We start from the raw sequence: 23002 nt of genomic DNA, 5'->3' as shown, positions 1-23002 counted from the left end.
TTTTAAAGCGACAAATCATTTTCAGAAAATTTGAATTTATTCGTATCCTTTTGTTTTTTTTATCTCCACAAATAATCGTTACCTTTATTATTTACCTTTATTATTAGTTACCTTTATTATATGTATCCTTATACTACATATAAAATGGAAATATAGTTTGGTAGAAATACAAAAATACTAAAATAAATAAAAAAAATATTCTCCTTAATTTGTCTTCTTTTTACACTATGGTCCAGATTTGTGGGTGAAAAGTGCAATATTGAAATTTGTGTTCAAAGTGGAGTTTTTATTGATCATATGAACATATCATGTACATAGCTGCATTGAGAGTTTATACAATAAATACAAATAATACATTTTCACTGGTGCAGAAAAATCTAGTTATTGCATTGATCTTTAAAAAAAGCAACATTTATACAATATTCACTGCTCTCATGTTATTTTTAAATGGTGTCTGAACAGAAAATGTATGTAAACAAAACTTCTATTTATACCTCACTAACACATATGATTTAGAAGTCAGCTGCTTGAAAACAAAACTCAACATACTCGCTGAAACAATCAAATATACAAAACAAATAATTAAAAAATCTGATGTCATTACTTTGTGAAAATACAAGAGGGTAGATACAGTTTCCATTCACCTCCATTAACCTTAAAGATAAAGTCGTCATTATGCTCTTTCTTTCTGCAAACAAAAATGGCCCAAACTGAATTTCACACTCAAGATTATAGTTTTTTTTCTGTAAGGCCACAAAAACAGAGAGTGCAAAGCCACCAACAAAGATGCAACGCTGTTGCTGTGGAAACACAACAGTGCAAAACCTGACATCAATTTATATAACAACAATAAAAATAATAAAAGATTTCCATGTGCTTTTGCTTCATGTGCTTTTGTGGTTCACCCTTAGAGACCTGGATCGGCATCACTTTTCTTGTGATGCTTTCAAATGCCTTTCAAAAGTATTTAAACCTTTGCACGCTAAGAAAATTGGTTTGAATTCTTTTGAAAATATGGAAAAAGTGAGCAACTTGCCAAGAAATGTCATGCAAATTGAAAGACAGTAGTCAATTAAGAACATCATTTCTTTATAAAAGCTAGGGGAAAATGTCCAGAGAACTGTACATTTATGATTGTTCTAATTATATACTTTAGGCTATTATTTTTAATATTTGGTTGGGTTTTTTTGGGGGGGGTCTCCTTTTTTGTTTATTTTCTGGTCATTTTCTTGTACATTTTAATGATCTTTTGCTCATTTCTGGGTAATTTCTTCTTAAGTCACTCATTGCCCTCTTCCCATGTTTTTGAAAGAAATCAAGCCAGTCTGCCCAGGTCTCAAAGGGTTAATATTTTTCAGTCATAGCTGTCTACAGTGTATTTAAAGTCTAACAGCTGCCGCACTGCGTGGCTGGTGTCATCACACTCACAGTTAATATTTATATAGCACCGTCCGAGAGCAAACATCACAAAGTACTTCACAATAAAAGATTAATAAAACCAGAGACACAATAGAACAGTAGAAAAAGTAAATGAAGTGAAGTGTACAGAAGTCGGTCTTGAGCTGCTTTTTAAAGGTGACGCAGTGACGGTCAAAACTGTGCTAAGAGTTCGGCTTCAAGCGCAACATCACAAATTGATTTGAAAAACATGGGATGAAGGCAATGAGCGAAGAAAGAAGAAATAACCCCAATTTAGAAAGAAATTAGCAAAGACTTACAAGAGAATTACCTGAAAATATTTTTTATTAACAAATAATTAAAAAAAAAAAAAAAAAAAAACATAAAAAATGACCTGGAAAAAGTGCTTAAAAATACAATTTTCTTTTCCCCCCTAGACATTTAAAAAAATATCTGTTTCCAAGTATTTCTTGCAATTTGTGGAGCATTTCTTACCAAGTTGCTGGTTGCCTCTTTTCCCATGTTTTTAAGAGAAATCGCACCTATTTTGCCCAGGGTGCAAAGGTTTAAGGAAGAGAAGCTTTGAGAATAATTGCAGAATAAAGCATCACATTAATTTAGGATGAATAATAAGTTGTCATTATGTGCAGAAAAGCCCTTTGTGAGTATCCTTATAATAAGAGTAGTGCCAGCAGGTGTTGACTACATGCATTAAAAAAAAGTTATTTTACATTTTCACCAAGTATCTTACAGTTTTACAACCATCATGTTCCCTGACCCCAAAACAATGAATCACTGTGTGAATGTGTAAACATGCTGTGGATAATACAAAGCTTCGTGGAAACAGAAGTGAACTGAAACCTTGGATTTGTTGTGTCGTCTTCACAGTCACTCACAGTGTTTGGTGTCACATTGCAGAGCACATTTTGGGAGAGCTGGTCTCTGCGTTCGCCTTCTGCCGGATGCACTCTGGAGGATGAAAAACAAGGAGACGTAATGCACCTGAACATCACAGACGCTGCCACTTCACATCCAACCATCACACACAGCACCTCACAGGAAACACACAAGCACAAAACGACCTCAATGCTACCTTACTGGGCATTTTTAGTCTTTTTATGTAGTTGGTCCAACCATATAGACACATTACCACGAGTTCAGAAACAATGCAACACTCAGCGGAGCTCCACAGGGCAGTCTGATGGGCTCACCTGCCAAGTCGGTCCGTGAGATCTCAACCAGCCCCTCGTACAGGCCTTTGATGGGGTTCTCGCCCGCCATCACGACTCCATGAAGCCAGATTAACAGCATTCTGTGACCGTGCTCCTTAAAGCTTTTCATACCTAGAAGTTCAGTTCAGAATCATAGTTCATGTAAAAATAACGTAAAAATGATATTTTATTATAATTTAGTATTTATTATATTTATTAACTATTGATAATTAAGGTGATTTGGAGGAATGTTGTGATTTTTGTCATGAACAGAAAGATGTGGAACAAAAACTGTCTCGTTGTATTTTCATATATTGAGCTATTGATGTGAGGTTGACCTTTGACCTTTTGAATATTAAATGTCATCAATTCATCCTATTATACATTTGTGTGAAATTTTGTCAAAATCAGTGTATGAATTCTGGAGTTATGGCCAAAACAACTTGCTTTTTGAGGTTATAGTGACCTCGAACTTTGACCTTGGACCACCAATTTGGAATCAGTTCATTGCTGAGTCCAAGTGGACGTTTGTGCCAAAGTCGAGTAAACTCCCTCAAGGTCTTTTTGAGATATTGTGTTAACAAGAATGACACAAACGCAAGGTCACAGTGACCTTTGACAACAAAATTTTTACAGTTCACTCTCGACTCGAAGTTGACGTTTGTGCCAAATTTGAGGAAATTCCCTCAAGGCGTTCTTAAGATATCACATTCACGAGAATTAGATGTACAGACTTTTTCACTGCTTTCAGTTTTCATGCTGAATTATTCGACTCCTGCTCCAGCTCATATTTCCGTGCAGACATGAGAGGCGTATCGATTTTTTGGCTGCTGAGCTCCGACAGCTGGTCAGGAGAATTAAAAGAGAGGTTGAGAAACCTGCTCTGAGCAATTTGAAGAAAACCAATCATTACATGATTTTCTGGTATAAAACTGCTGGAGCCAACAGTTTTGAATTGTTTAAGACATTTACATTTTAAACCATTTCAAGGGGTCAGCGGAGCTCACCTGTCCACTGTTGCTCTATCGCTCGTATATGTGCGTCGCTGAATTCCCAGTGCTGTGCCAGGATCTTCCACTCGCCGCGGCAGAGCAGCTTGGTGGCCAGGTTCCACAGGACGGAGCGGAGGTGCTGCGTCTCCGGCTGGTGGTCCTGCTTGAAGGTCAGCGGCCTCCCGACCCAGGAGTCCTGCTCACTGCTCATCTGATCCTGAACGTTTTCATACATTGTGGACATAGTGTGGTGTACTGTGTGTAAAACGTCTGAAGTTAACACAAAACATCAAATAAATATTAAAACCAGCGCTCCATTCTTAATTTGCGTTCCTCGTGATTGCTATAGAGAACTAGGATGGATGTTTGTGCCAAATGTGAAAAAAACTCCTTAAAGGCATTCTTGAGAGCTGCAGTTACGAGAATCGGATGTGCGAATGGACGGATAACCCAAAAACATCATGACTCCGGCCTCAGCTACTGTCAGTCTTGGTCGGCATTGGCTGTTTACTGACTTGTCAACCACACACCAAAAACAACGCCTTAAAACAGTGCTGCACATGAACTAGAAAACATCAGTTTCCAAAAGAGAAAGCATTCGATGTTTGTGTTTATGGTACATAACTTAACTCGCCTTCTCCCATTTATAAAAACGGTCAGCTTTGATGATCATGTCGACCAGGATGACGTGGTTTCCTCTGGCTGCCACCTCCAGACACGTTTTCCCCTGCTGTGCGCATCATACAGCCAATAAAACACAGGGAACAGAAGGTACATTACTCCGTTAAACAACGTAAATAAAACAGACATACTTCATGATATAAGCATGTATAAAAAACCTCAAAACCAAGAGATGACACACAAAACGAACATCCTTTCAAAATCACAAGGCTGCTTAAAAGTTACATTAAAAAAACAAATGATGACATGAAAAGCCATTTTTCTGCATCAGTACGTTTCCATTTGATACTTAAAGTACTTTTTTTATAATACCTACCTGTACTTTTACTTCAGTGAGATTTTGTATGCAGGGCTTTTAGTTGTATTTCTTTAACTTTATTGTCACTACTTTTATTTGAGTTAATAAATTGAACAGTTCCTCACACAAAAAAGCATTTGTAAACAGTGGAGGAAAAATTGAGTGTTATTTTTTTCATTTTTCTTGTGTGTAGGGTTTTTTTGTTGTTGTTGTTTTTGTTTGGTTATTTTTTTTAGTATATTATGGATATATTGAGTAATTTGTGTCCTAATTTATGACAGCGCAAGTGTGTGTGTCTGTATTGCGTGTGTAACTGGTATTCTTATCTTATAAAATAACGACAATAAATATATTTTGGAGGAAAAAAAAATACTTCTCCAACACATAAAGAAAATATTAAAAAGAAAAAAAAACAATAAAAAGAAAAAAAATGAAAAAGAAAAAAGCATCATAGCATGACATTTGAGCATTTTTGTTTGCTTTTTTTAATCCTGGATGAAGGTATGTGCTGTGTGGTACCTTGTCAGTCAGATTGAGGTTAACACCGGAGATGAGCATCATCTCGGCCAGCTCCTGCCAGCCGTGCTCTGCTGCGATGTGCAGAGCAGTCTGTTGTCTCTGTGAACATCATCACATAAACCTGATTTTAATGCAATGCAGCCTTTGTGTTGTTTCCCCTGAGAGCCATCACCATGTCATTGTGAATTCTTAGATTTATTAAAATGATCGTAGTCCTGCAGAACCAGCTGCTTTTCTGCTCTTTACTGTGCACCAGTGCAGCTGCAGAGGTTTGTACTCACGCTGTCGGTGATGTCCAGGTCACAGTCGACGTCTATCAGCAGCCGTAAAACCTCCGTGTGGTTGTTGAACACGGCGTGGTGGAGCGCTGTGTTGCGTTGCTGTTTCAAAGAAAAAGACGGAAGAAACCAATATCTGATGAGAATGCCCTGCTGTATAAAATAAGCAAGCAAAACTTTATTTAGGTAGCACATTTCATTCAGGGTGGGAGCACAATGTGCTGCACAAAGTGCAAGATACAAGCTGCAAAACAAAGCCGTCAACTGACCATAAATATGAATCAAATCCATTGAACATGACATTACTAAAAATAAAAACTAAAAAAAAAAAAAAGAATTAAGACGAAGAATAAACCAATGGAAAACCAGTAAAAAGATCAACCAATAAACCAGTAAAAGTAAAAACAGACCTAAATTAAAAAAAATAAAATAGAAGAAAAGAAAAACTAAATAAAAAATAAACTAAAAGTAAAAAATGAATAAATGAAAAGAAAATAATTAAAAAAAAAAAAAAACTAACTAAAGCTAAACTAAACTAAATAAAATAAAATAAAATACCAAAACCAGACTATTTGGAGGACCAGCAATGTTCTCCAAGTTAGTTTGTGCGAACAGTAAATTTTGTTTTATATTTTATATTATATTTCCTATTAAAATGTTTTCCTCTTTATTCTGTGAACGTTTTAGTATCTTTTTTTGCAAATTAGTTTCAAAAGGATATACAAACTATTTTTGCAACTAAATCCTCTTCTGAACTATCTCACTAAAATGACCGGAGTCTGTCTATGTCCGTCCTTTCTTAACAACTTACGGGACACATTTATTGGCCGTAAAAGTGCACACTGTGTTGTAAATTAAGAGGGGAACCCTTTTAACTGTTACACCTCTGAACAGCGTGCTGGTACACCTCGCTCCCCGTCGCCCCAGAAGCGAAACTCAGTGAAGTCTATGTGCTGCTTTAAGGTCGCCCATCAAGTGTTACTCGCTCGAATCTGTGGGGGACGGGAGGGTAGCTGCATGTGACGCTTTCTGCCACAGTGACTTAAATATGGACCACTGGAGGTTAATAAGTGGCGGCTGATGAATGCTCTGACCCCGCAATGTGCAGCCGAGCACTTCACAACGTACTTCAGCAGCTCCAGAGTCAGCGGTTTCATCCTCAGCTCCCTCCATCCACATGTCAATGAACCCTGAAGCGCTCCCAATGGTCAGGCTTCGATACCATCGCTGTGTGAGTGTGTGAGTACATGTGTGTGAGTACGTGTGTGTGTGTGTGACTGTGATGCACATTGTTTACACTTTGAACCCAGTTACGTCATCAGTATTCTTCAGCTGCGTTTAGACATCTTTCACGTGCATTTAAGCTTTTGAAACCCGAGCAAATTGATTTAACTTCTTTTGAAAATATGAGGAAAAAGGCAATGAGCAACACGGCAATAGAGGTCCCACAAACTGCAAAAATTAGAGGGAAAAAAGTAGTTTTAAAAAAGAGAGAGACAGTTATTAGTAAATACTTTTAAAAAAGGAAAAATGTTCATAAAACTATAATAATAATAATAATAATAATAATAATAATAATAATCTAGATTTATTCATTATTTTGTTGGGGGGGTTGTTTATTTTAGTTTAATTTTTTCCTTTTTTGTAAACACGTTTTTTCTTTTCTGCTTTTACTAATTTTCAGGTAATTTTCTTGTGATTTAGAGGAACTTGTAACTGCTTCTCGTGTTTTTGAGAGAAATTAACCCAATTTGTTCTGATTTAAAGGGTTAGGTGCTCTGGATAAAAGTGTGATAAAAATGCAGCCACTGCAACAGTCTTGTACATTTTAACCCAAAGCGGCAGGTGTGGTAACTTCTTCTTTACAAGATTTAGTGTGAAGATGCTCATTTACAAAAAGAACTACATGAACTACAGAGAGCTCAGAGTCACGCGGCCGCTGACGTTACTCACACTGTCGACAGCATCTCTGTTAATTCCTGCCTCCAGCAGCAAACTGGCCTCTCTGTCGAAGCCGCGCTGCGCCACGTAGTGCAGAGCGTTCATGTTCCTCTGCAGACAGAAGATATTTATTATTAAGATAAATATCATATAGATATTTTGCAATATATTCTGTGTGCTGAAAATGATACATGCATTTGATTTGATCTGATTTGTTTCAAATGTATAAAAAAGGAAACAAAGAAATTAAATTATTATAGAAAAGCAGACAAACAAAGAAAAAGTAATATCTACAGACAATGAAAAGCATTAAGAAAAATAAATGCTCAAACACACGATGACTTGGTTTACATGTTCAAAAAAGTATGTGAGAAGTAGAAATAGATTTAATCTCAACCCTTATTCATAAGTCATTGAATTTTAATTAACCAGCCTCATTATTGATTTAACCTTTACTCTAATTAATTAAACATACATGCATACACCTGCATACCCCAAATCAAATATCTACAGTTTTATATAATTATTTACAGAAAAAAAGGAAAACTAGGAAAAAAATGATACCCCACGTTATTTACTTTATGCTACTATCAAAAATGTATATACTTATTGTACATTAGAATGTATATTGTAAGTACTTTTTGTCTTTGCTGTGTTGTGTGTAATGACTGAATAAAAATACTACTACTATTAAGTAACCAAATAATATTCATTTGTTCATTTATTTTTCCTTTTTTATCTTCTTTTTTCTGTAAATAATAATGAAAAATTGCAGGTATTTGGGTGAATGCTTATATGTTTATTTACTTGAATGAACAAACCGTACGTTAGTTTGTGCGTTGACGTTACAGCCGGACTCCAGCAGCAGTCTGACACACTCATAACGACCTCCGTCAGCCGCCAGGTGCAGCGCCGTCAGACCGTCCTGAAAACACAACAGGAACATTTCGGTCTGCAGCACGCCGCCGTAACGCTGATTTACTCACGGCTTTACTTACGGCTCATCAAACCTACGAGCGTTTAACAGTGACGTCTCAGAGGATCTGATTTTGTCCAACCAGGAGGCAGAATATCAGTTTAGGATCATATGAACAACAGAAAAGCAGAAAATCTTCAAATCTGAGAAGCAGGAACCAACAAGTGACTCGCCAACTAAAAAACAAAACTGACACTTTGGCCTCGTAAAAATAACTACTAATACCAATACCAATACCAATACAAATACTAATACTAATACAAATACAAATACTAATACTTTCTACAGACATAAGACCAAAGGGCAGCAGAGGGGTCTGATATTTTTAAAATCAAACTCAAGACCTAACTTTATAGTTTGGCTTTTAATTGAACTATTTATTCATACATTTTAGTCTTTTTCACAGTTTTACTACTTCCTATATAAATGTATTATTTTTAACATATTTATTATTTTACTTTGTTCTGTTATCCTTTTATTTGCCGCTTATTTACAGTTTGAGTATTTTATTCATATATCTTTTATTATTATTATTATTATTATTATTATTATTAATGGTTGTGTTTCCCCAGTTTTTGGTTTTAATGAGCACTGTTTTCTTGGTGTTTGTCTTTTTTGTTTTTATTCACATGCTTGTGTGTGTGTGTGTGTGTAACACTTTGTGTTACATTATGTTTTTATGAAGTGCTATACATATAAAGTCTGAGTGATTGATTAAAATAATGTTCTATATGAAGCTGGGATTTGGGTTATTGGATAAACAAACTTTGCTAAAACAGCATTAGTTATGATGGGGTTTTTATTTTCATGAATATTTATATTATGATATATTTTCATAGTTTTACATGTAATTATTCCTTCTGCATGAAGTCTTTTTATAAAACAATTAAGACAAATTTCTCACTCTGTATTAAAGGTGCAGTGATTTTAGTGACATCTAGTGGCGAGGCTGCAGATTGCAACCAACTGAATAACCTTTCCCTCTCTTTCCAAGCATGTGAAGAACCTACAGTGGCCCTCAGGTAATGTCAAAATGATTTGTCCATTCAGGGCCACTGTAGAAACAGTTTGCTCCTTATGTAGATAAAACGGCTCATGTTAATAACTAAAACATGATTCTTGGTTTCAGGTAATTATACTCAATTGAAAAGTTTTAAATATTATATACAATTTCCACCAATAAATCCTTCATACTGCTCCACTACGTTTTTTTTTTTTAACTAAAAAAGCACGTCAATACATAGGCGTTAATTTTGAACATGAGCATTTGTCCTTTCCAGTAAAATCAAGAAATTAGTTGACTTTTTTTAAAATTTCCACCATAAATTCATGTAAAAAAATTAATCAGAATGTGCAAAATTTCCTGTTACGCAATATTTTCCCAAAAACTGAAGTTTGCGGCCCCATTCAGTCCACTTACTATATTTCTCTCATCGACGTCGACTCCAGTCTCCACCATCTTCTGCAGCACCTCTGTGTGCCCAAACTTTGCTGCCAGATGCATAGCTGTGTTCGCTTCCTGCAGTCCAGACAAAACAAAACATTACAGCCAGAAACCCACTCTGACACAACTTCCTCCACACACAGTCTGTCCACAAAAACCAGCCGAGAGAGGCTGTTAACACCTCGCTGTTAACGGTCCAAACACGAGCTCAGGCTGTGTCCTTCTTTGGTCTTTTTTAGTAGTTTTGATCATGTTTGTAGTAAGAAGCAGAGCATTAAATCAAGCTTAGATCTGCTTTCATTGTGAATTATGTCATGCAAAAGTGGACAATATAGATCAAAAAATCTAATTCAGGCGGACGGTGAAAGGCAGCCTTTAAAACAAGCAAACAGCCAACAGAACGTGCACAACATTATGTTTCAATGATGCAGAGTATTGATCACAAAGGACGGAATCAAATATATTGAATAAAGTAATTTAGTTTTTATTATGTTATATATCACCTCCACTGTCTAACTATTTCATGCAATTCTCGTTTCTCCTCCTGAGCAATTTTTCATTCCTACGTGCAATTATAATCATTTTTTACTTCATACTTAGAATACTACTACACACTATGTGTGTACTACAGTTTTTCTGAGCACAAGTATCCTGTGTAATCTGTGCTCATAGATGACACTGGTATGTTGGACAGTAAACATAAGTGTATAAAGTCTTTATTATTACTGTAAATTGTAGTATTTTTACTTTTACTTGCTGTGAATAGTATTTTGATTCAATCCTTTTTCTATTTGTAAGTATATTTGCTGTAACAAAAGAATTTCCCCAGTGAAGGATCAATAAAGTTGTATCTTAAATTATCGTATCGTATCGTATCGTATCGTATCGTATCGTATCGCATCGCATCGTATCGCATCGTATCATATAGTATAATTTTCCAGGCAATTTCCATACCCCCAATGTTTTCGTCTTGTGTGGGGGAGCTATGTAACACCCTGTTGTGAACTCTGTTGCGGAGGACAGCAAAAAAGTTAAAGTTTCCATGATTTCATGTGAACGCAGCGTAACTCTGATGGACTGTTTTTGTGGTGTCCGACACCACCAACTGTAGTGTTTACCTCATCTCGGCTGTAAGCTGCATAGTCACAGCTGGTTCAAGTTGTGATGGATTTTATCGAATGCTGCTTTAATGTGTTAAACTGACGAGGAGTGTCGTGATATTTACTTTGTGCCAGCTGTTCAAAGGGTCAGTAGAAGATGATTTAGCTCTCGGCTGTTTCTCCGCGCCTTTTATACACAGGATTTACGGCCCGAACACATCCTGCTTCATGCTGTTTGCTTGTGTGAAGACGGCTTCATAATGACGGAAGCATTAAATTTCGTATGAGCTCAGCCGAGGTGTGACAGCTGAGTAAATACAATATTGAAAATTTCGTTTTCATTTAACTATTTTAACTTTATTTTTATTAACATTATCTCAATGGGTATTATTTTCCATCATATGTTATGCATTTGGTTCATTCTATTTCTATTCTTATTTTTTTTATCCACGTGAAAATGCAGGATATGTATTATATTCTGATCTTATCTTATTTTTACATGCAGATTTTTTTTTATGTCTTCTGTGTCTTTTCATCTTCTTATTTTCGTCTTGTTCTTGTTTTTGCTTTAATTCCTGTTACATATATATATATATATATTCCTGTTATATATGTATATGCAGTTGGGAAAAAGGGGGTAGTATTTACTTCCCCATACTCCTTTTTGGACATGAAATATTTATGTTCACTGTTTATGTCCGGTGGCATTATTTTCATTTTCCTTATCTTATTTTATTTGCCATGTTTGAAATAAGGATCTAACTAATGTGAAGCACTTGGTGCATTTAACTTCTTTGTTGTAAATCATGTTGGGCTGCATTTCTTGTATGAAAGGTGCAACACAGGTGTAACACAACTGTGTGTGTGTGTGTGTGTGTGTGTGTACCTTGTCCTTCAAACCGTGTGTGCATCCCATTCCTATCAGAAACTCCACCACTTCAAACTGTCCGTGTTCGGCAGCCAGGTGGAGCGCCGTCTTCCCCGACTGCTCAGAGACACATCAGCCCGTCACACGCTGGAGCTACGTTACACACTCTACACACACACAACGCTCAGACTGAAGGGTAACGTCCCGTTCGTTCGTTTAATGGCATATTGACGATTTTCTGATGACAAACAGCTAAATGTTTGAACAGACGTAGAACGACAGGGAGGATTTAGACTCGTATATTCTACAAAAAACGGCTCTTTTCACACATTTTGCACGATATTCGTCTGTAAATTTAAAATAGTGCCACCTCGACACCTTTAAAGGTGCACAGGGCGGGGGATGTGTTTGTCGAACCTTTGTTGGCCCTGTAAACTGGAAGCAGGTGACATCACTCATATGTTTCTCACTTGGCCCAGGTTAACCGTTTTAACACCTGAGCAAACTGTCTTGATTTCTTTCAAAGGCACAAGAGGAAGAAGCTACTTAACAAATAAAAAAAAGGCCAAAATATTATCAGGAAATTTACAAAAGGTTACAAGAACATTACCTGATATGAAAGCAGAAAAAAATTAAGAAAGCAACAAATTAAGAAAAAACAAACACAAAAATGACCTTAAAAGTGCAACAAAAAAAAAGAAAAGTTGTAAAAATGTTTTATTTTGTAGAATAACTCTAAAATAATAATAAGATTTATAAATGATTTTTTTTACATTCCTTCCTAGTTTTTTTTTAAATATCATATTATATTATTATCAATTATACATATATTATTAGTAGTATCTTATTTTTAGTTATTTTTTAACTATATTTGTCCATGATTATTATAAATGTAGGTGTCCTCTTCAGTATGTACTGTCTACAGTTTGGATTGTGTTAATGTTTCATTCATTCAGTTGTATTTATTTTGTCTCCTTCTTTCACCATAAAAGTTTTAATACTGCTGTTTCTGCTGTCTGAAGGAAAGAATAAATAAAAAAAAAAAAACAAGTGTCACCTTGTCCACTCTGTCCAGACAAATGTCCTCCAGGTCCTCCATGATGAACTCCAACACTCTGATGTGGCCTCGCTGGGCGGCACAGTGCAGCATACTCAGACCATCCTCACACACACACACACACACACACACACACACACACAAACATCAATCAGACAATAAGCTCACAGTTTGAGTCTGCAGTGATGATGAAATGAAGCGTCTCTTACTTTGTTTTCACAGTTGAGTTTTGCTCCGCAGGACACCAGGATCTGCAGGACTTTTAGGTGACCGAACCAGGACGCCAGAAGCAGAGCGTTCATGCCGAACTGCGGACAAACATTTAAAGCGTTACGTGCAGTGAAGCTCTGATCGTGCATGTATATAAAATTATATAAAATAGAAGGAATCTACTGAATAGTCTGAAACTGGCAGAGGCTTCAAAGCTTCATTCATCGTGTTTGTATTCACATTTTGAATGCTGCATATCTCTTTGTTTGCATGTATATTCATCTGTTTATACTTGGTATTTTTGCACAGTTGCAGATAAAAATTGGGCTCCGCTACTGTTATTATTATTATTTCCAATAAGTCATGACTCGGTGATATCGCTGTGTTGGGGAATTGACGAATTCAGTGGTAAATCCTCATTTGGATCTGTGTAAATGTGTGTGTACGTACAGAGTCCCTCTCATCCACGTCAGTGTCGTGGTCCAGCAGGAGACGCAGAGCCTGTTCATTCCCAGCTCCCGCCGCCCAGTGCAGAGCTTTACGGTCGATCTGTGCGGAGTCAGAGAGAGGTCGCTGATGAACGAACGATGGTTTCATAAAGCTTCTCGCTAAGCTTCGTCAGTCAATGCACAACAGCAGGACTGTGGAGCTCGCTCTTCTACAGCTGCGTCCCAATTCAGGGTCTGCATCCTTCGTAGGACGCAGCCTACGCGGTTTACTACTTCGGAGGCGCCTTCGAAGGCGGCATCAGCGGTGGTTAAATGGGACAGTCTAGTCTTCGGAGGATTGTCACCAGATGTTCCCGCCCTTACCCCCACGTCAGTTGATCCCTGCTGTAAAGCTCGCCAGAGAGATGGGAGGGGGTTATTTTAATATATATGAATATATATTTTTTAAAATTTATATTCCCCATCGTAAGCTGATTTATCTCCGGTCAGCAGAGCCTCGCTCAGCGGGCGGAGCTCTCCTCGGCGTGGCTACAGCGCCGAGCTCGCTCTACGTTTCCGTAGCTAGTATGCTAGGTGGCTACGTGTTAGCATTACTAACGTCACGTATTATGAAGAAAATGATGAGATTTTAATGTCCCTCTAAGTTTAACATATCTGGCGTTTGATTTTCAAACGAGTAAAAACCCACATTAAGTTAAATCGACGCTCCGATCTCCGCTCTGTGCCGCCATTATGGCAATTATTTTTGAAAATCACGGGCGCGCAAGGAATCTTGGGAAATGGAAAGCCTCGAAGGATAGTAGCGATGTGTCCTCCAAAAAGAGGGAAAAGAAGGAGCCTTCGAATCGGGACGAAATGGGACAGCCTTCGCGCAGACCTGTGACATAATCGGCCTTCGAATGCAGCCTCCGAAGGATGCAGACACTGAATTGGGACGCAGTGTTTATGTACCATTATATCTTCATGAAGTTTAACCACATAAGTCCACTAAATTAGTTGTCTCCATCCTGAGATTGTTAAAAAAGTGGAGGTCAGATATGGGATTCCCAAAAAAAAGTGGTGTTTCATCTGGTTGGGCGTGACTTTAGCGCACGCTCGTGAGTTTCTCGTGATAAAGGAACAGTTACGTTACGTTAGTATAAGTAATGTAGCCTACATCTTTAAATTTTCACTTTCCAGTCATGCTGTCATTAAAATGGGCTATTTTGTGCTTTATATCATGTGTCATGAAAATATTGGATAAAAATAACTAAAAACAGCTAACTTTACACTGACAGCTTTCCTTTGGAAATAAACGCTTGGTAGCATTTACATCAAATTGGTTAACGCTAACATTAAATCATAAAATCCAAACATCAGTTTTTGACCAATTTTTACGTGAATCTCACCTTATCAATAAAAGTCAAATTTACAGTTGAGTGTATTAAAATTGAGAGTGATTCTGGCCTGTTGGCACGGTAAAAGTAGCTCACAGAGGACGCCACAGCTACAGCTGAGGAAAGGGCCAAAAACAAAGTGTTTCTTCATGAATAGATTATCATAAATATTACACAATCATCTCAGTTTGAGGAGCATTAAGTCTCCTGTAAGTTTAATCGTAGAATTAAGGCAAATATCAAGTTAGTTTTCATGTTGCGGCTTGTGAGTTTAACCAACAAGTGACGAGAGGCTCTCAATGCGAGCTGATGAGAACGCGAACAACACGCAAGGCTCCGCCCCCCGGGGCCAAACCCCACTTTTTTAGCGAGTCCCAGTCAGACAAATTTTTATACCAAAATGTACATTATCATAATTAGCATCATTCCTTTCCTTTTTTCAAGTGTCTTCTGCCAAATGTATACTGTATGTGTGTAGCCTTGGCTAAAGCGATTAGTTTCACCTTTGCTTTTATTGCAATAAAAATCAAAAAGGCAAAAATTGTTGCAGAAAAATCACCAAAATTTTTTGGCAGAGGACCCCAAACCCCCCCACTTCATGTACGCCCCCCTGCACTCTTGCATTGTGGTCCTTACTTTATTTTTGGCCTTGACATCCACGCCTTTCTTGATCAGCTCCTGCATTTTCGCCGTGTCGTTCCTCTTTGCTGCATCGTGGAAGTCCTTTTCTGAGCACAGCACTGTGAGGAGACGCGGAGGGAGATGAAGAGTTAAAACTGTTCTGCAGGTCAGCGAAAAGCAACAGCAAAAAGTTGACATATACTCTATTCAACCTCTGAGACTCAGGTACTACAGTAATACATCACTTTCCAAAATCCTCCACCATGTGGCCTTAGACGTGAACATCTATATACAGAGGAGAGACTTAAATTTCCTAGTTTACGCAAGCTTTAATTTTACATGCGGGGAGACAATTCACTTAAAAGGCGACAAAATTACTTAATAATCTTTAGGTAAAAAGACATTAATTCAGTAATTTTAGTAGGTAATACAAAAGAATATTGTGGTTAACCCTAAACCTGAGCAAACTGGCTTCATTTCTTTCAAAAATCATGGACAAAAGGCAATAAGCAACTTAACAAGAAAGGACCCAAAAATCAGCAAGAAATTAGTTAAAAAAAAAAAAAAAGTTACAAGAAAATTATCTGAAGTTAGTACTAAAAATGAAAATAAAAACCAAAAGTAAAAAGAGCAAAGGGAAATTACCTAAAAAAAAAAAGATTTATACAAATTTATACACATACATACATACTTAATATACATAAATACTCTACATAAATACATGAGAGAAAAAACTGTTAAAGGTTTCAAAAAAAATGAACAAAATTGGCTTTACCAAAAGAGATAAATATATTAGAAAATTATCAAATAACTAGGGGAAAATATTGGGAAAAAACTTTTATAATTAGATATTTCAAATTAGGTTACAGAAACACACACACACACACACACACATTTACATATAGCAATTTGATAATTTTCCAATATTTTTCTGTCTCTTTTTTGAAAAAGCCAATTTTTGGCCATTTTCTTGAAACCTTTTTTTCATTGATGGCCTTTTTTTCCCTCATTTTGTTGAAAGAGATCAAATCAATCTGCTTTATGTTTGAAAGCTTTAAATGCTTGTCAGAGGCGTCTGAACGCAACACCAGAAAACTGCCGCTGAGGCTTCAAAGGGTTAAACCGTCACACACTGTTCAGTGAGTAACGCGTTAAAAACGCTGCAGCGGCGATTTCACGGCTCATATTCGGTAATATTACAGTATTACACGGTGCAAAATAAACTCTTGCTGCGGGTTAAAGCAGCGTGACACGCGCGGGTTTGTGCCTCTGTGGTGCGCGCGGACATCCTGCTGCTGCTGACGGATGGCAGCTCGCGCTCCCTGCGGCGCTCAGCTGATCACAAAAACAGACTTTTACTCACAGAAATCCTCCTCCGACACCAGCTCGTCCTCCATCCTCACGATGATTCACAGCCTCTGACCCTCCGCCGGCACCTCCCTCATCGCAGTCTCTTCACCTCCGGCAGCTGAAAGGAGGCTGGACGCTGAACACACACGGAGCAGTTACTCCTGTCCAGCTGAAAGGGTTAAAACCGTCAAACACTATCACTTCCGCTCATTACCTTCAAAATAAAATCAGGAGCCTACTTTTTTGCAACTTTTTTTTGTAGGAGCTACTTCTGAGTAGGACAGCACATCTATTTCTATTATCAATTAATTTGTTATTTTTTTGATAAGTAGTCTATAGCATCTGGGGATATTAGACATTATCAAAAAAAAAGAAAAAAAAGAGAGAAAATGTCCAGAGAACTATATTTATAATTCTTTTAATTATGTAAATTACATTATGGAGCAAAGAAGAAAGTATTTATTTATATTTAATTTGTAGCATTCTCCTTAGTTTATTTTGTTGTTGTATTTTTGGTTTGTTTTTACCTTTTTTTCTTATTTTCAGGTTATTTTCTTGCAACTTAAAAACTTAAACTGATGAAACTTTAATATTTATATTTACTTAAATATATATACATATATACATATATATACATACATATACACACACACACACACACACACACACACACACACACACACACACACACATATATATATATATATATATATATATATATATATGAGTTGCTTTTCATCCTCCCTTTTTTGTTTTTTTTTAATCAAGCCAAATTGTATAGGTTTCAAAAGATTAAACAATGTACTGATTCTCAAAATCATTGTAAGTTTTGTCTATTTTCCCTGCTGTTTCATCAAATACAATTTTAAGTGATTAGACTAAAATCAAGCTGGCAGTTTTCAGCAAGGTTTGAAAAGTAGATCTTTCTAAAAAGCAAATCAATAATAGAGAATAATATAAAATAGATTAAAATAGATGTAATAATTTCTTAAATAAATCTGAGCGACGCTTTCTGGAGCACTGGTTTCAAACTTTGGGGTCCTGACCTCCACTAGGAGTCGCCAAAGCTTTGGGAGGGAAATTCTTATTTTCAAAGTTTAGAATATTATAGGATATAAGAGTAAAACTGAAATTGAGCCATATTCACAGAGCCTTCACCCTCTGCTAAACAGCATCGTCCTGTTTTTAAAAAGTATGCAAATAAAACAATCACTGAGCTAACAGAGAAATGGCCAAGTGTCAGAGAGAAGAAAACAGGAAATTCTTCAAAAAGGTTTGTATGGCTGTTAAAAATTAAACCATATATACCATACAAACACAGAACTGTGTAAAAGTTCCTAAAACAGTATATCAGGAAAACTCATCTCTAAGGAAATATTCACAGGAAATAACCTTCTCAGAATTCAACCAAAACAACCGTTTTATACAAACTTTGTGGGAGTTACTGCATTCACTATTTGGGTTTATTGTACAATTTATCAGCCATTCTGTACTGTTTTTGCTTTGAATTGACTATAATATGAAATATCTTTAAAATATGTCTCTTGGTCAGGAGTTGTCAGATTACTCAAGCCTTAACCCTTTGAAACCAGAGCAAACTGGGTAGATTTCTTTCAAAAACATGGGAAGATAGCAATGAGCAATGAATAAAAAAATGACCCAAAAATTAGCAAGAAATTAGTTAAAAAGTACAAGATTAAATGAAATAAACCTGGAAAAAAATATAAAAAATTAAAAAAAAATAAATCAAAAAGTCAACAAGGAACAAGGAAAAAAATTTTTTTTTATTTAATTGTGATCATTATAAATACAGTTGTTCCCTAGTTTTTCCACTTTTCCCCCCAGTAATTCATGCCTAGCTTTTAAAAAAATATTTTAATTATGTATTAATTTCTTTCAATTTTTGTGAACATTTCTTACTAAATGTCTTGCCTTTTTTCTCGTGTTTTTGAAAGAATTCACATCAGTTTGCTCTGGGTTCAAAGGTTTAAATACTTCGGCCTAAAAAACACAAAACATAATCAGATAGTTTCCCTTTGTTTATTTGGGCAATAGCAAATTTTATCAAAGAGTACAAAATATATCTACTGTTAGAAAATATTCTTGCATACTCTAAATGGTATGACTCATTGAAAATAGTCGAACACTGTCGTCATCTTTTGACAGAGCGCTGGACACAAAATAGGGGAAACATTGCAGAGTTTGTGATTTAAATTGTGAGAGAAGTCACTGAGGAGCACATATAAAATAAAAGAAATGTAAAATTTAAAAATATGAGAGGTTAGTGGGAGCCAGCAGGGGCTGCTACAAGCTCTTTGATCGGTTATTTACAATATCAGTATAACATTAATAACAAAACTATAATCATTCTATGTGGAGGAGCAGATATTTGTTTTGCACGTGATTAGTCTGAAAGATTAATTTCAGAAAACTCCTGAGCTAGATTCTTTCCTCATCAACAATAAACAGCACATATGCTAAAAGTATAAAGTATGTACAATATAAATTCCCTCATAAACTGCCAGTAAAAACATGATGTCTACAAATAAAAGAGCACACTATTGAAACTGTTGTGTAATTTGGTATTAACACTTTTTAGTACTTTTTTCGCATGTTCTGGCAGTTTTGCTTTGTCATTATATTATTAATTCTCTAATTAACTTTCAAGTAATTGAAGATGTCCGATATTTCATATAATACAAAAAACAAACAGTAGGACATTAAGCATTAACTTCAGCTGCAGAGAAAGTTAAACAACAAACAATTGCACTTAGTAATTCATGAGCGAACAGTTGCACGTGCTGCATCACCAACGAAAATTTAGAGATTTCTGCCAAAGTCCATCAATTGACCGTTCGCTAAACCCTGAAACCCCTCAGCCCATGCCGCTACACTGTAAGACTTTCAGCTCGCGCAAAGCACATGTGCAGCGAAAAATGACAACAGTGTCACATTAACTAGTCAAAATTGTATTGAACTATCTTTAATCTTATTACTAATACTTTAGAGTTGAAAAAAAACCTTTCAGTCAAACGAGAACAAAAACAGCTTCTCATTTCAAGCTGCCAACTGTTGATTTTGCTCACTAAAATGTTGCAGAAAGATTTTGAACCCCATTACGTGCACAAGATGATCAAAAACACTGTTTCTGTTTAAATTAACTAGTTTTACCCGTACAAGGAAAAAGGTTTTTACATGTGTTTTGCAAACAGAACACTACTGCTGCACATAAAAACCCGCTAACACCCACTGTTATCTGCAGTGGTCACGGGTATTTATGGCCTCCAGCTTTAATTGGCATTGATGGAAACATCCGGGTGAACATGTTAATTTTAGGTGCACCTAATTAGTGCTAAAACATCCAAAATAGTCTGTTAAGAGTTTAAAAGAGAGACTGAATAAGTCAGCGATAAAGAGAATTAACCACCGTAGTTCTCACAGACCTCCCTTCACACCAAAACAACCCACACACACACAGAAAGGTGTACACGTCTGCTGCAGAGCCGTGTACACAGCTCTGCTCTACTGGCAATGGGAAAGCAGCATTTTTCGCGGGTTTACCTGTGTTTAAAAAAAACCACATGCACACACAAATTGTGGTGGAAAAGAGGTACATCTTGGGTCATATTGGCCGGAGTTGCTGGAGTTTAAATTTTCCCAAATCCAATAAAAAGCAGGACGGAGCGGCTAATCTTGGCCTAAACTCTGACAACGTTGAGGACTCGCTCCTCAGAGTGAGGAAACAGTACCAGACATTCCTGTTTGTCTACGATTTTCCCAGTTTCAAGCTGGGTGTTGTGCATCCCCACAAATATCTGTAAAACACTAAAATGGCCTGGTTTTCACCATATTAAATATATATATATATTTGTTTTCAGCCTGTTTTCATGCACTGTTTGTACGCTCTCCTACAAAAAGTAATTCACCAAAATTTGTACATGCCCCACATAGTGATGAGTGAATGGCATCCATTGTTTTGAAAAGTCAGAATTGGGTCACTTTAACCATTTAGTGTAAATCCAGCCTTTGGGGCTGTTCACACGGCAACCGTTCTCGCTTGAATCATTAATCTTTTGTTGCGGTTTAGCCTTTCGTTCACATGACAACAGCATTTTGGGGTCCGGAAATCATAAACTTTTGAAACCCTGTACCAGAGCGTAATTATCTGAAAATGCCACCCTTCTGCTGCCGTGTAAACTGGCGGTGCACAGATCCTGTGAGAATGATAACATCATGGCCGCACTTTGCTCATGCGCATTACGTCTCAGACGAACGAGTACGAGGGCAACAATGACTGTCGATTCTCGTGCGTGCGTTCACCATGGTCCTCTTGATTGTTGATACTCATTTTGAAAATATTGCTTAATTTTTGCACGAATCTGTCATGGAAACCCGCCTACTGTTCAGGAGAAGGGTTTAGCGAACGGTCGATTGCGAATGTCAGTCCGCTCTGACTGATATTCACCAGCTCTTCCTGTTGCTTGAGCTCTTTGCGAGTTTCAGTTTGTTGACCTCCCTCAGGACGTGGTCGGCCTTCTGCAGCTTCTCCATGGCCTTGGCCAGCAGATCCTGGGGCATGCCCTCCCCGTCACCTGCCCCCTGGGACTGGTTCACTGTGCTCAGGAGCTCCCTCGTTTTTTCCATCTCCAGCGCCACTTCAGTCTCCAGTTTCGTGACTTCATCGCTGGGAGGCCTGTCGCCTCCTGAAACCGGTCTGGTTTGTTGTTTCGCCTGATTGCAGACCGAAGAGTCAGACAGCAGATCTCCACTGGAGGCTGATCTCACTTTCACTGAGGGTTTGAGAGGAGGCGTGGGCCGACAGGGACACACCTTTGGTCTGACCAGAGGCTTGGGCGGCGGCTGTGTCGGCTTTATACTAACGGGGGTCTGAATGTCGTCCTCGCTGGCGTCCAACACGTCCAGACAGGGGAGGCTTCCTCTCAGGGCAGCCGTTGAAGCCGCCAGTGTGTCTTCACTCCCGGAGCCAGCGCTGTCGTCATCCGAGTGCTGACCGCTGTCCACGGACTTCTCCTCCGTTTTCTTTTTCTTCTCCCCGGGCAGGTCGCTGAGCAGGCTGAGGCTGTCGTTCAAAGAAACCACCACTGGCGGGACTTCAATCTCGGGCGGCGACTCTTCTGCTTGAGGAGAGCTGGCTGAGGTATCTGAGGCTGTTTGCAGAGATGCGGCGTCCCGTCCTCCGTCAGTCTGCGTTACAGGTGCGTCGTCCTCCGTGTGTTTCGTGTCAGGTTCATCAGGCTTTTTCTTGAGGTCCAGAGGAGGACTGGGGCTCTTTCTGAGTTGTGGCTCATTGTCGGATGCTTCGTTTACACCACTACTCTCCTCTGACTCCTCCTCAGAAACCTGTTCTTCTGCTCCTGGACTCTCAGGTTTATCATCTCCGACCTTAGCCTCTGTAGCTTCATCTGCTCCCATCGCCTCCTCTTCATCACCTTCTTCCTTCTTTTCAGTCTCATCAGTCGAGCTTTGAACCTCTTGGTCCGGTTCCACAGCAGCATGGGAGGGTTTCTTCTCTTTGGATGGAGGGGTCGGAGGGTGGGAGTCCGGCCTGGACTGCGAGGCCTCGGCAAGGTTACCTATAGAGCTGCTGGAGCTGGGTTTGTTGGGGGGCGTTGGTGGTGGACCCGTCTTTTTCTTGACATCAGGACTCTTTTCAGACGTCTTCTCAGCTTCGTCCTCCGTAGCTTCTTCAGCAGGTGAAGCACAGGGTTTAGCATTTTTGGAAGGAGGCATAGGCGGCTTCAGGACCTGAAAAACAATGAAATCATATTTTACAGACAAGGACTCCTGCAGGTTAACCCTTAACGTCACTATATCTTAGAAATGTGCTGAACTTAACCTGATTGAGTGATTTCTACCATTCGGTTCACTTTTTTCATGCTAAAAAAAGTCCACTAGTTAAATATGTCGCTGTGTATTTAAGCAGATTGTCTTTTCAGTTCGCCTCCAACAGGAAGTTAGAAACCATATTTATTTTACATGTTGTAGTTTTAGAGGTTTCACTGAACAGATTCATTTAACTGTATACAAAAAATGAACGTCTAATAAGGGCCAAATTTTTTTTTTAAAAAAACATGCTCTACCAAACAGTTGATTGATCATTGTTGTTAAATGATACATTCAATATTTTCCATTAAATACACAGTGAAATAATTTCATAAGTATGAGTTTTTAATGTCTAAAACAATGTTTTACCAAACAGTTGAGTTGGCCTT

General features: G+C 37.7%; 2 protein-coding genes across 4 annotated transcripts in view; both read right to left on the bottom strand.

The window, feature by feature from the left end:
* Positions 1-265: 265 nt before the first annotated feature.
* ankdd1a (ankyrin repeat and death domain containing 1A) lies at positions 266-16988 on the bottom strand. Of its 3 annotated transcripts, none has more exons than XM_088085355.1 (15): positions 16783-16988; positions 15435-15538; positions 13424-13522; positions 12973-13071; positions 12764-12868; positions 11725-11823; positions 9715-9813; positions 8145-8243; positions 7331-7429; positions 5381-5479; positions 5100-5198; positions 4236-4331; positions 3617-3818; positions 2614-2741; positions 266-2367 (listed from the first exon to the last, which is right to left on the bottom strand). In XM_088085355.1, the coding sequence occupies exons 1-15, from the start codon at positions 16814-16816 to the stop codon at positions 2287-2289; spliced, it is 1542 nt and encodes a 513-aa protein (XP_087941481.1). In that variant the 5' UTR covers positions 16817-16988; the 3' UTR covers positions 266-2286. The 3 variants fall into 3 exon arrangements, with proteins under 3 accessions (XP_087941481.1, XP_087941427.1, XP_042343553.2); XM_088085301.1 differs by having other exon boundaries at positions 2610-2741; positions 4236-4328; positions 16783-16983; XM_042487619.2 differs by having other exon boundaries at positions 2610-2741; positions 16783-16982.
* Positions 16989-18795: 1807 nt separating this feature from the next.
* The window catches only part of plekho2 (pleckstrin homology domain containing O2), a 29951-nt gene continuing 25744 nt past the window's right edge, over positions 18796-23002 (bottom strand). The window contains exon 7 of the mRNA XM_088085175.1: positions 18796-22535. Within this exon, the coding sequence (XP_087941301.1) occupies positions 21231-22535 (1305 nt within the window). The 3' untranslated portion in view covers positions 18796-21230. The remainder of the gene's footprint in view (positions 22536-23002) is intronic.

This window comes from Plectropomus leopardus, chromosome 1 (genome assembly GCF_026936395.1).
Source record: "Plectropomus leopardus strain MGB_pleo_1.0 chromosome 1, ASM2693639v1, whole genome shotgun sequence".
Lineage (NCBI taxonomy): Eukaryota > Metazoa > Chordata > Actinopteri > Perciformes > Serranidae > Plectropomus > Plectropomus leopardus.
This window is presented reverse-complemented; position numbering and strand designations above follow the sequence as displayed.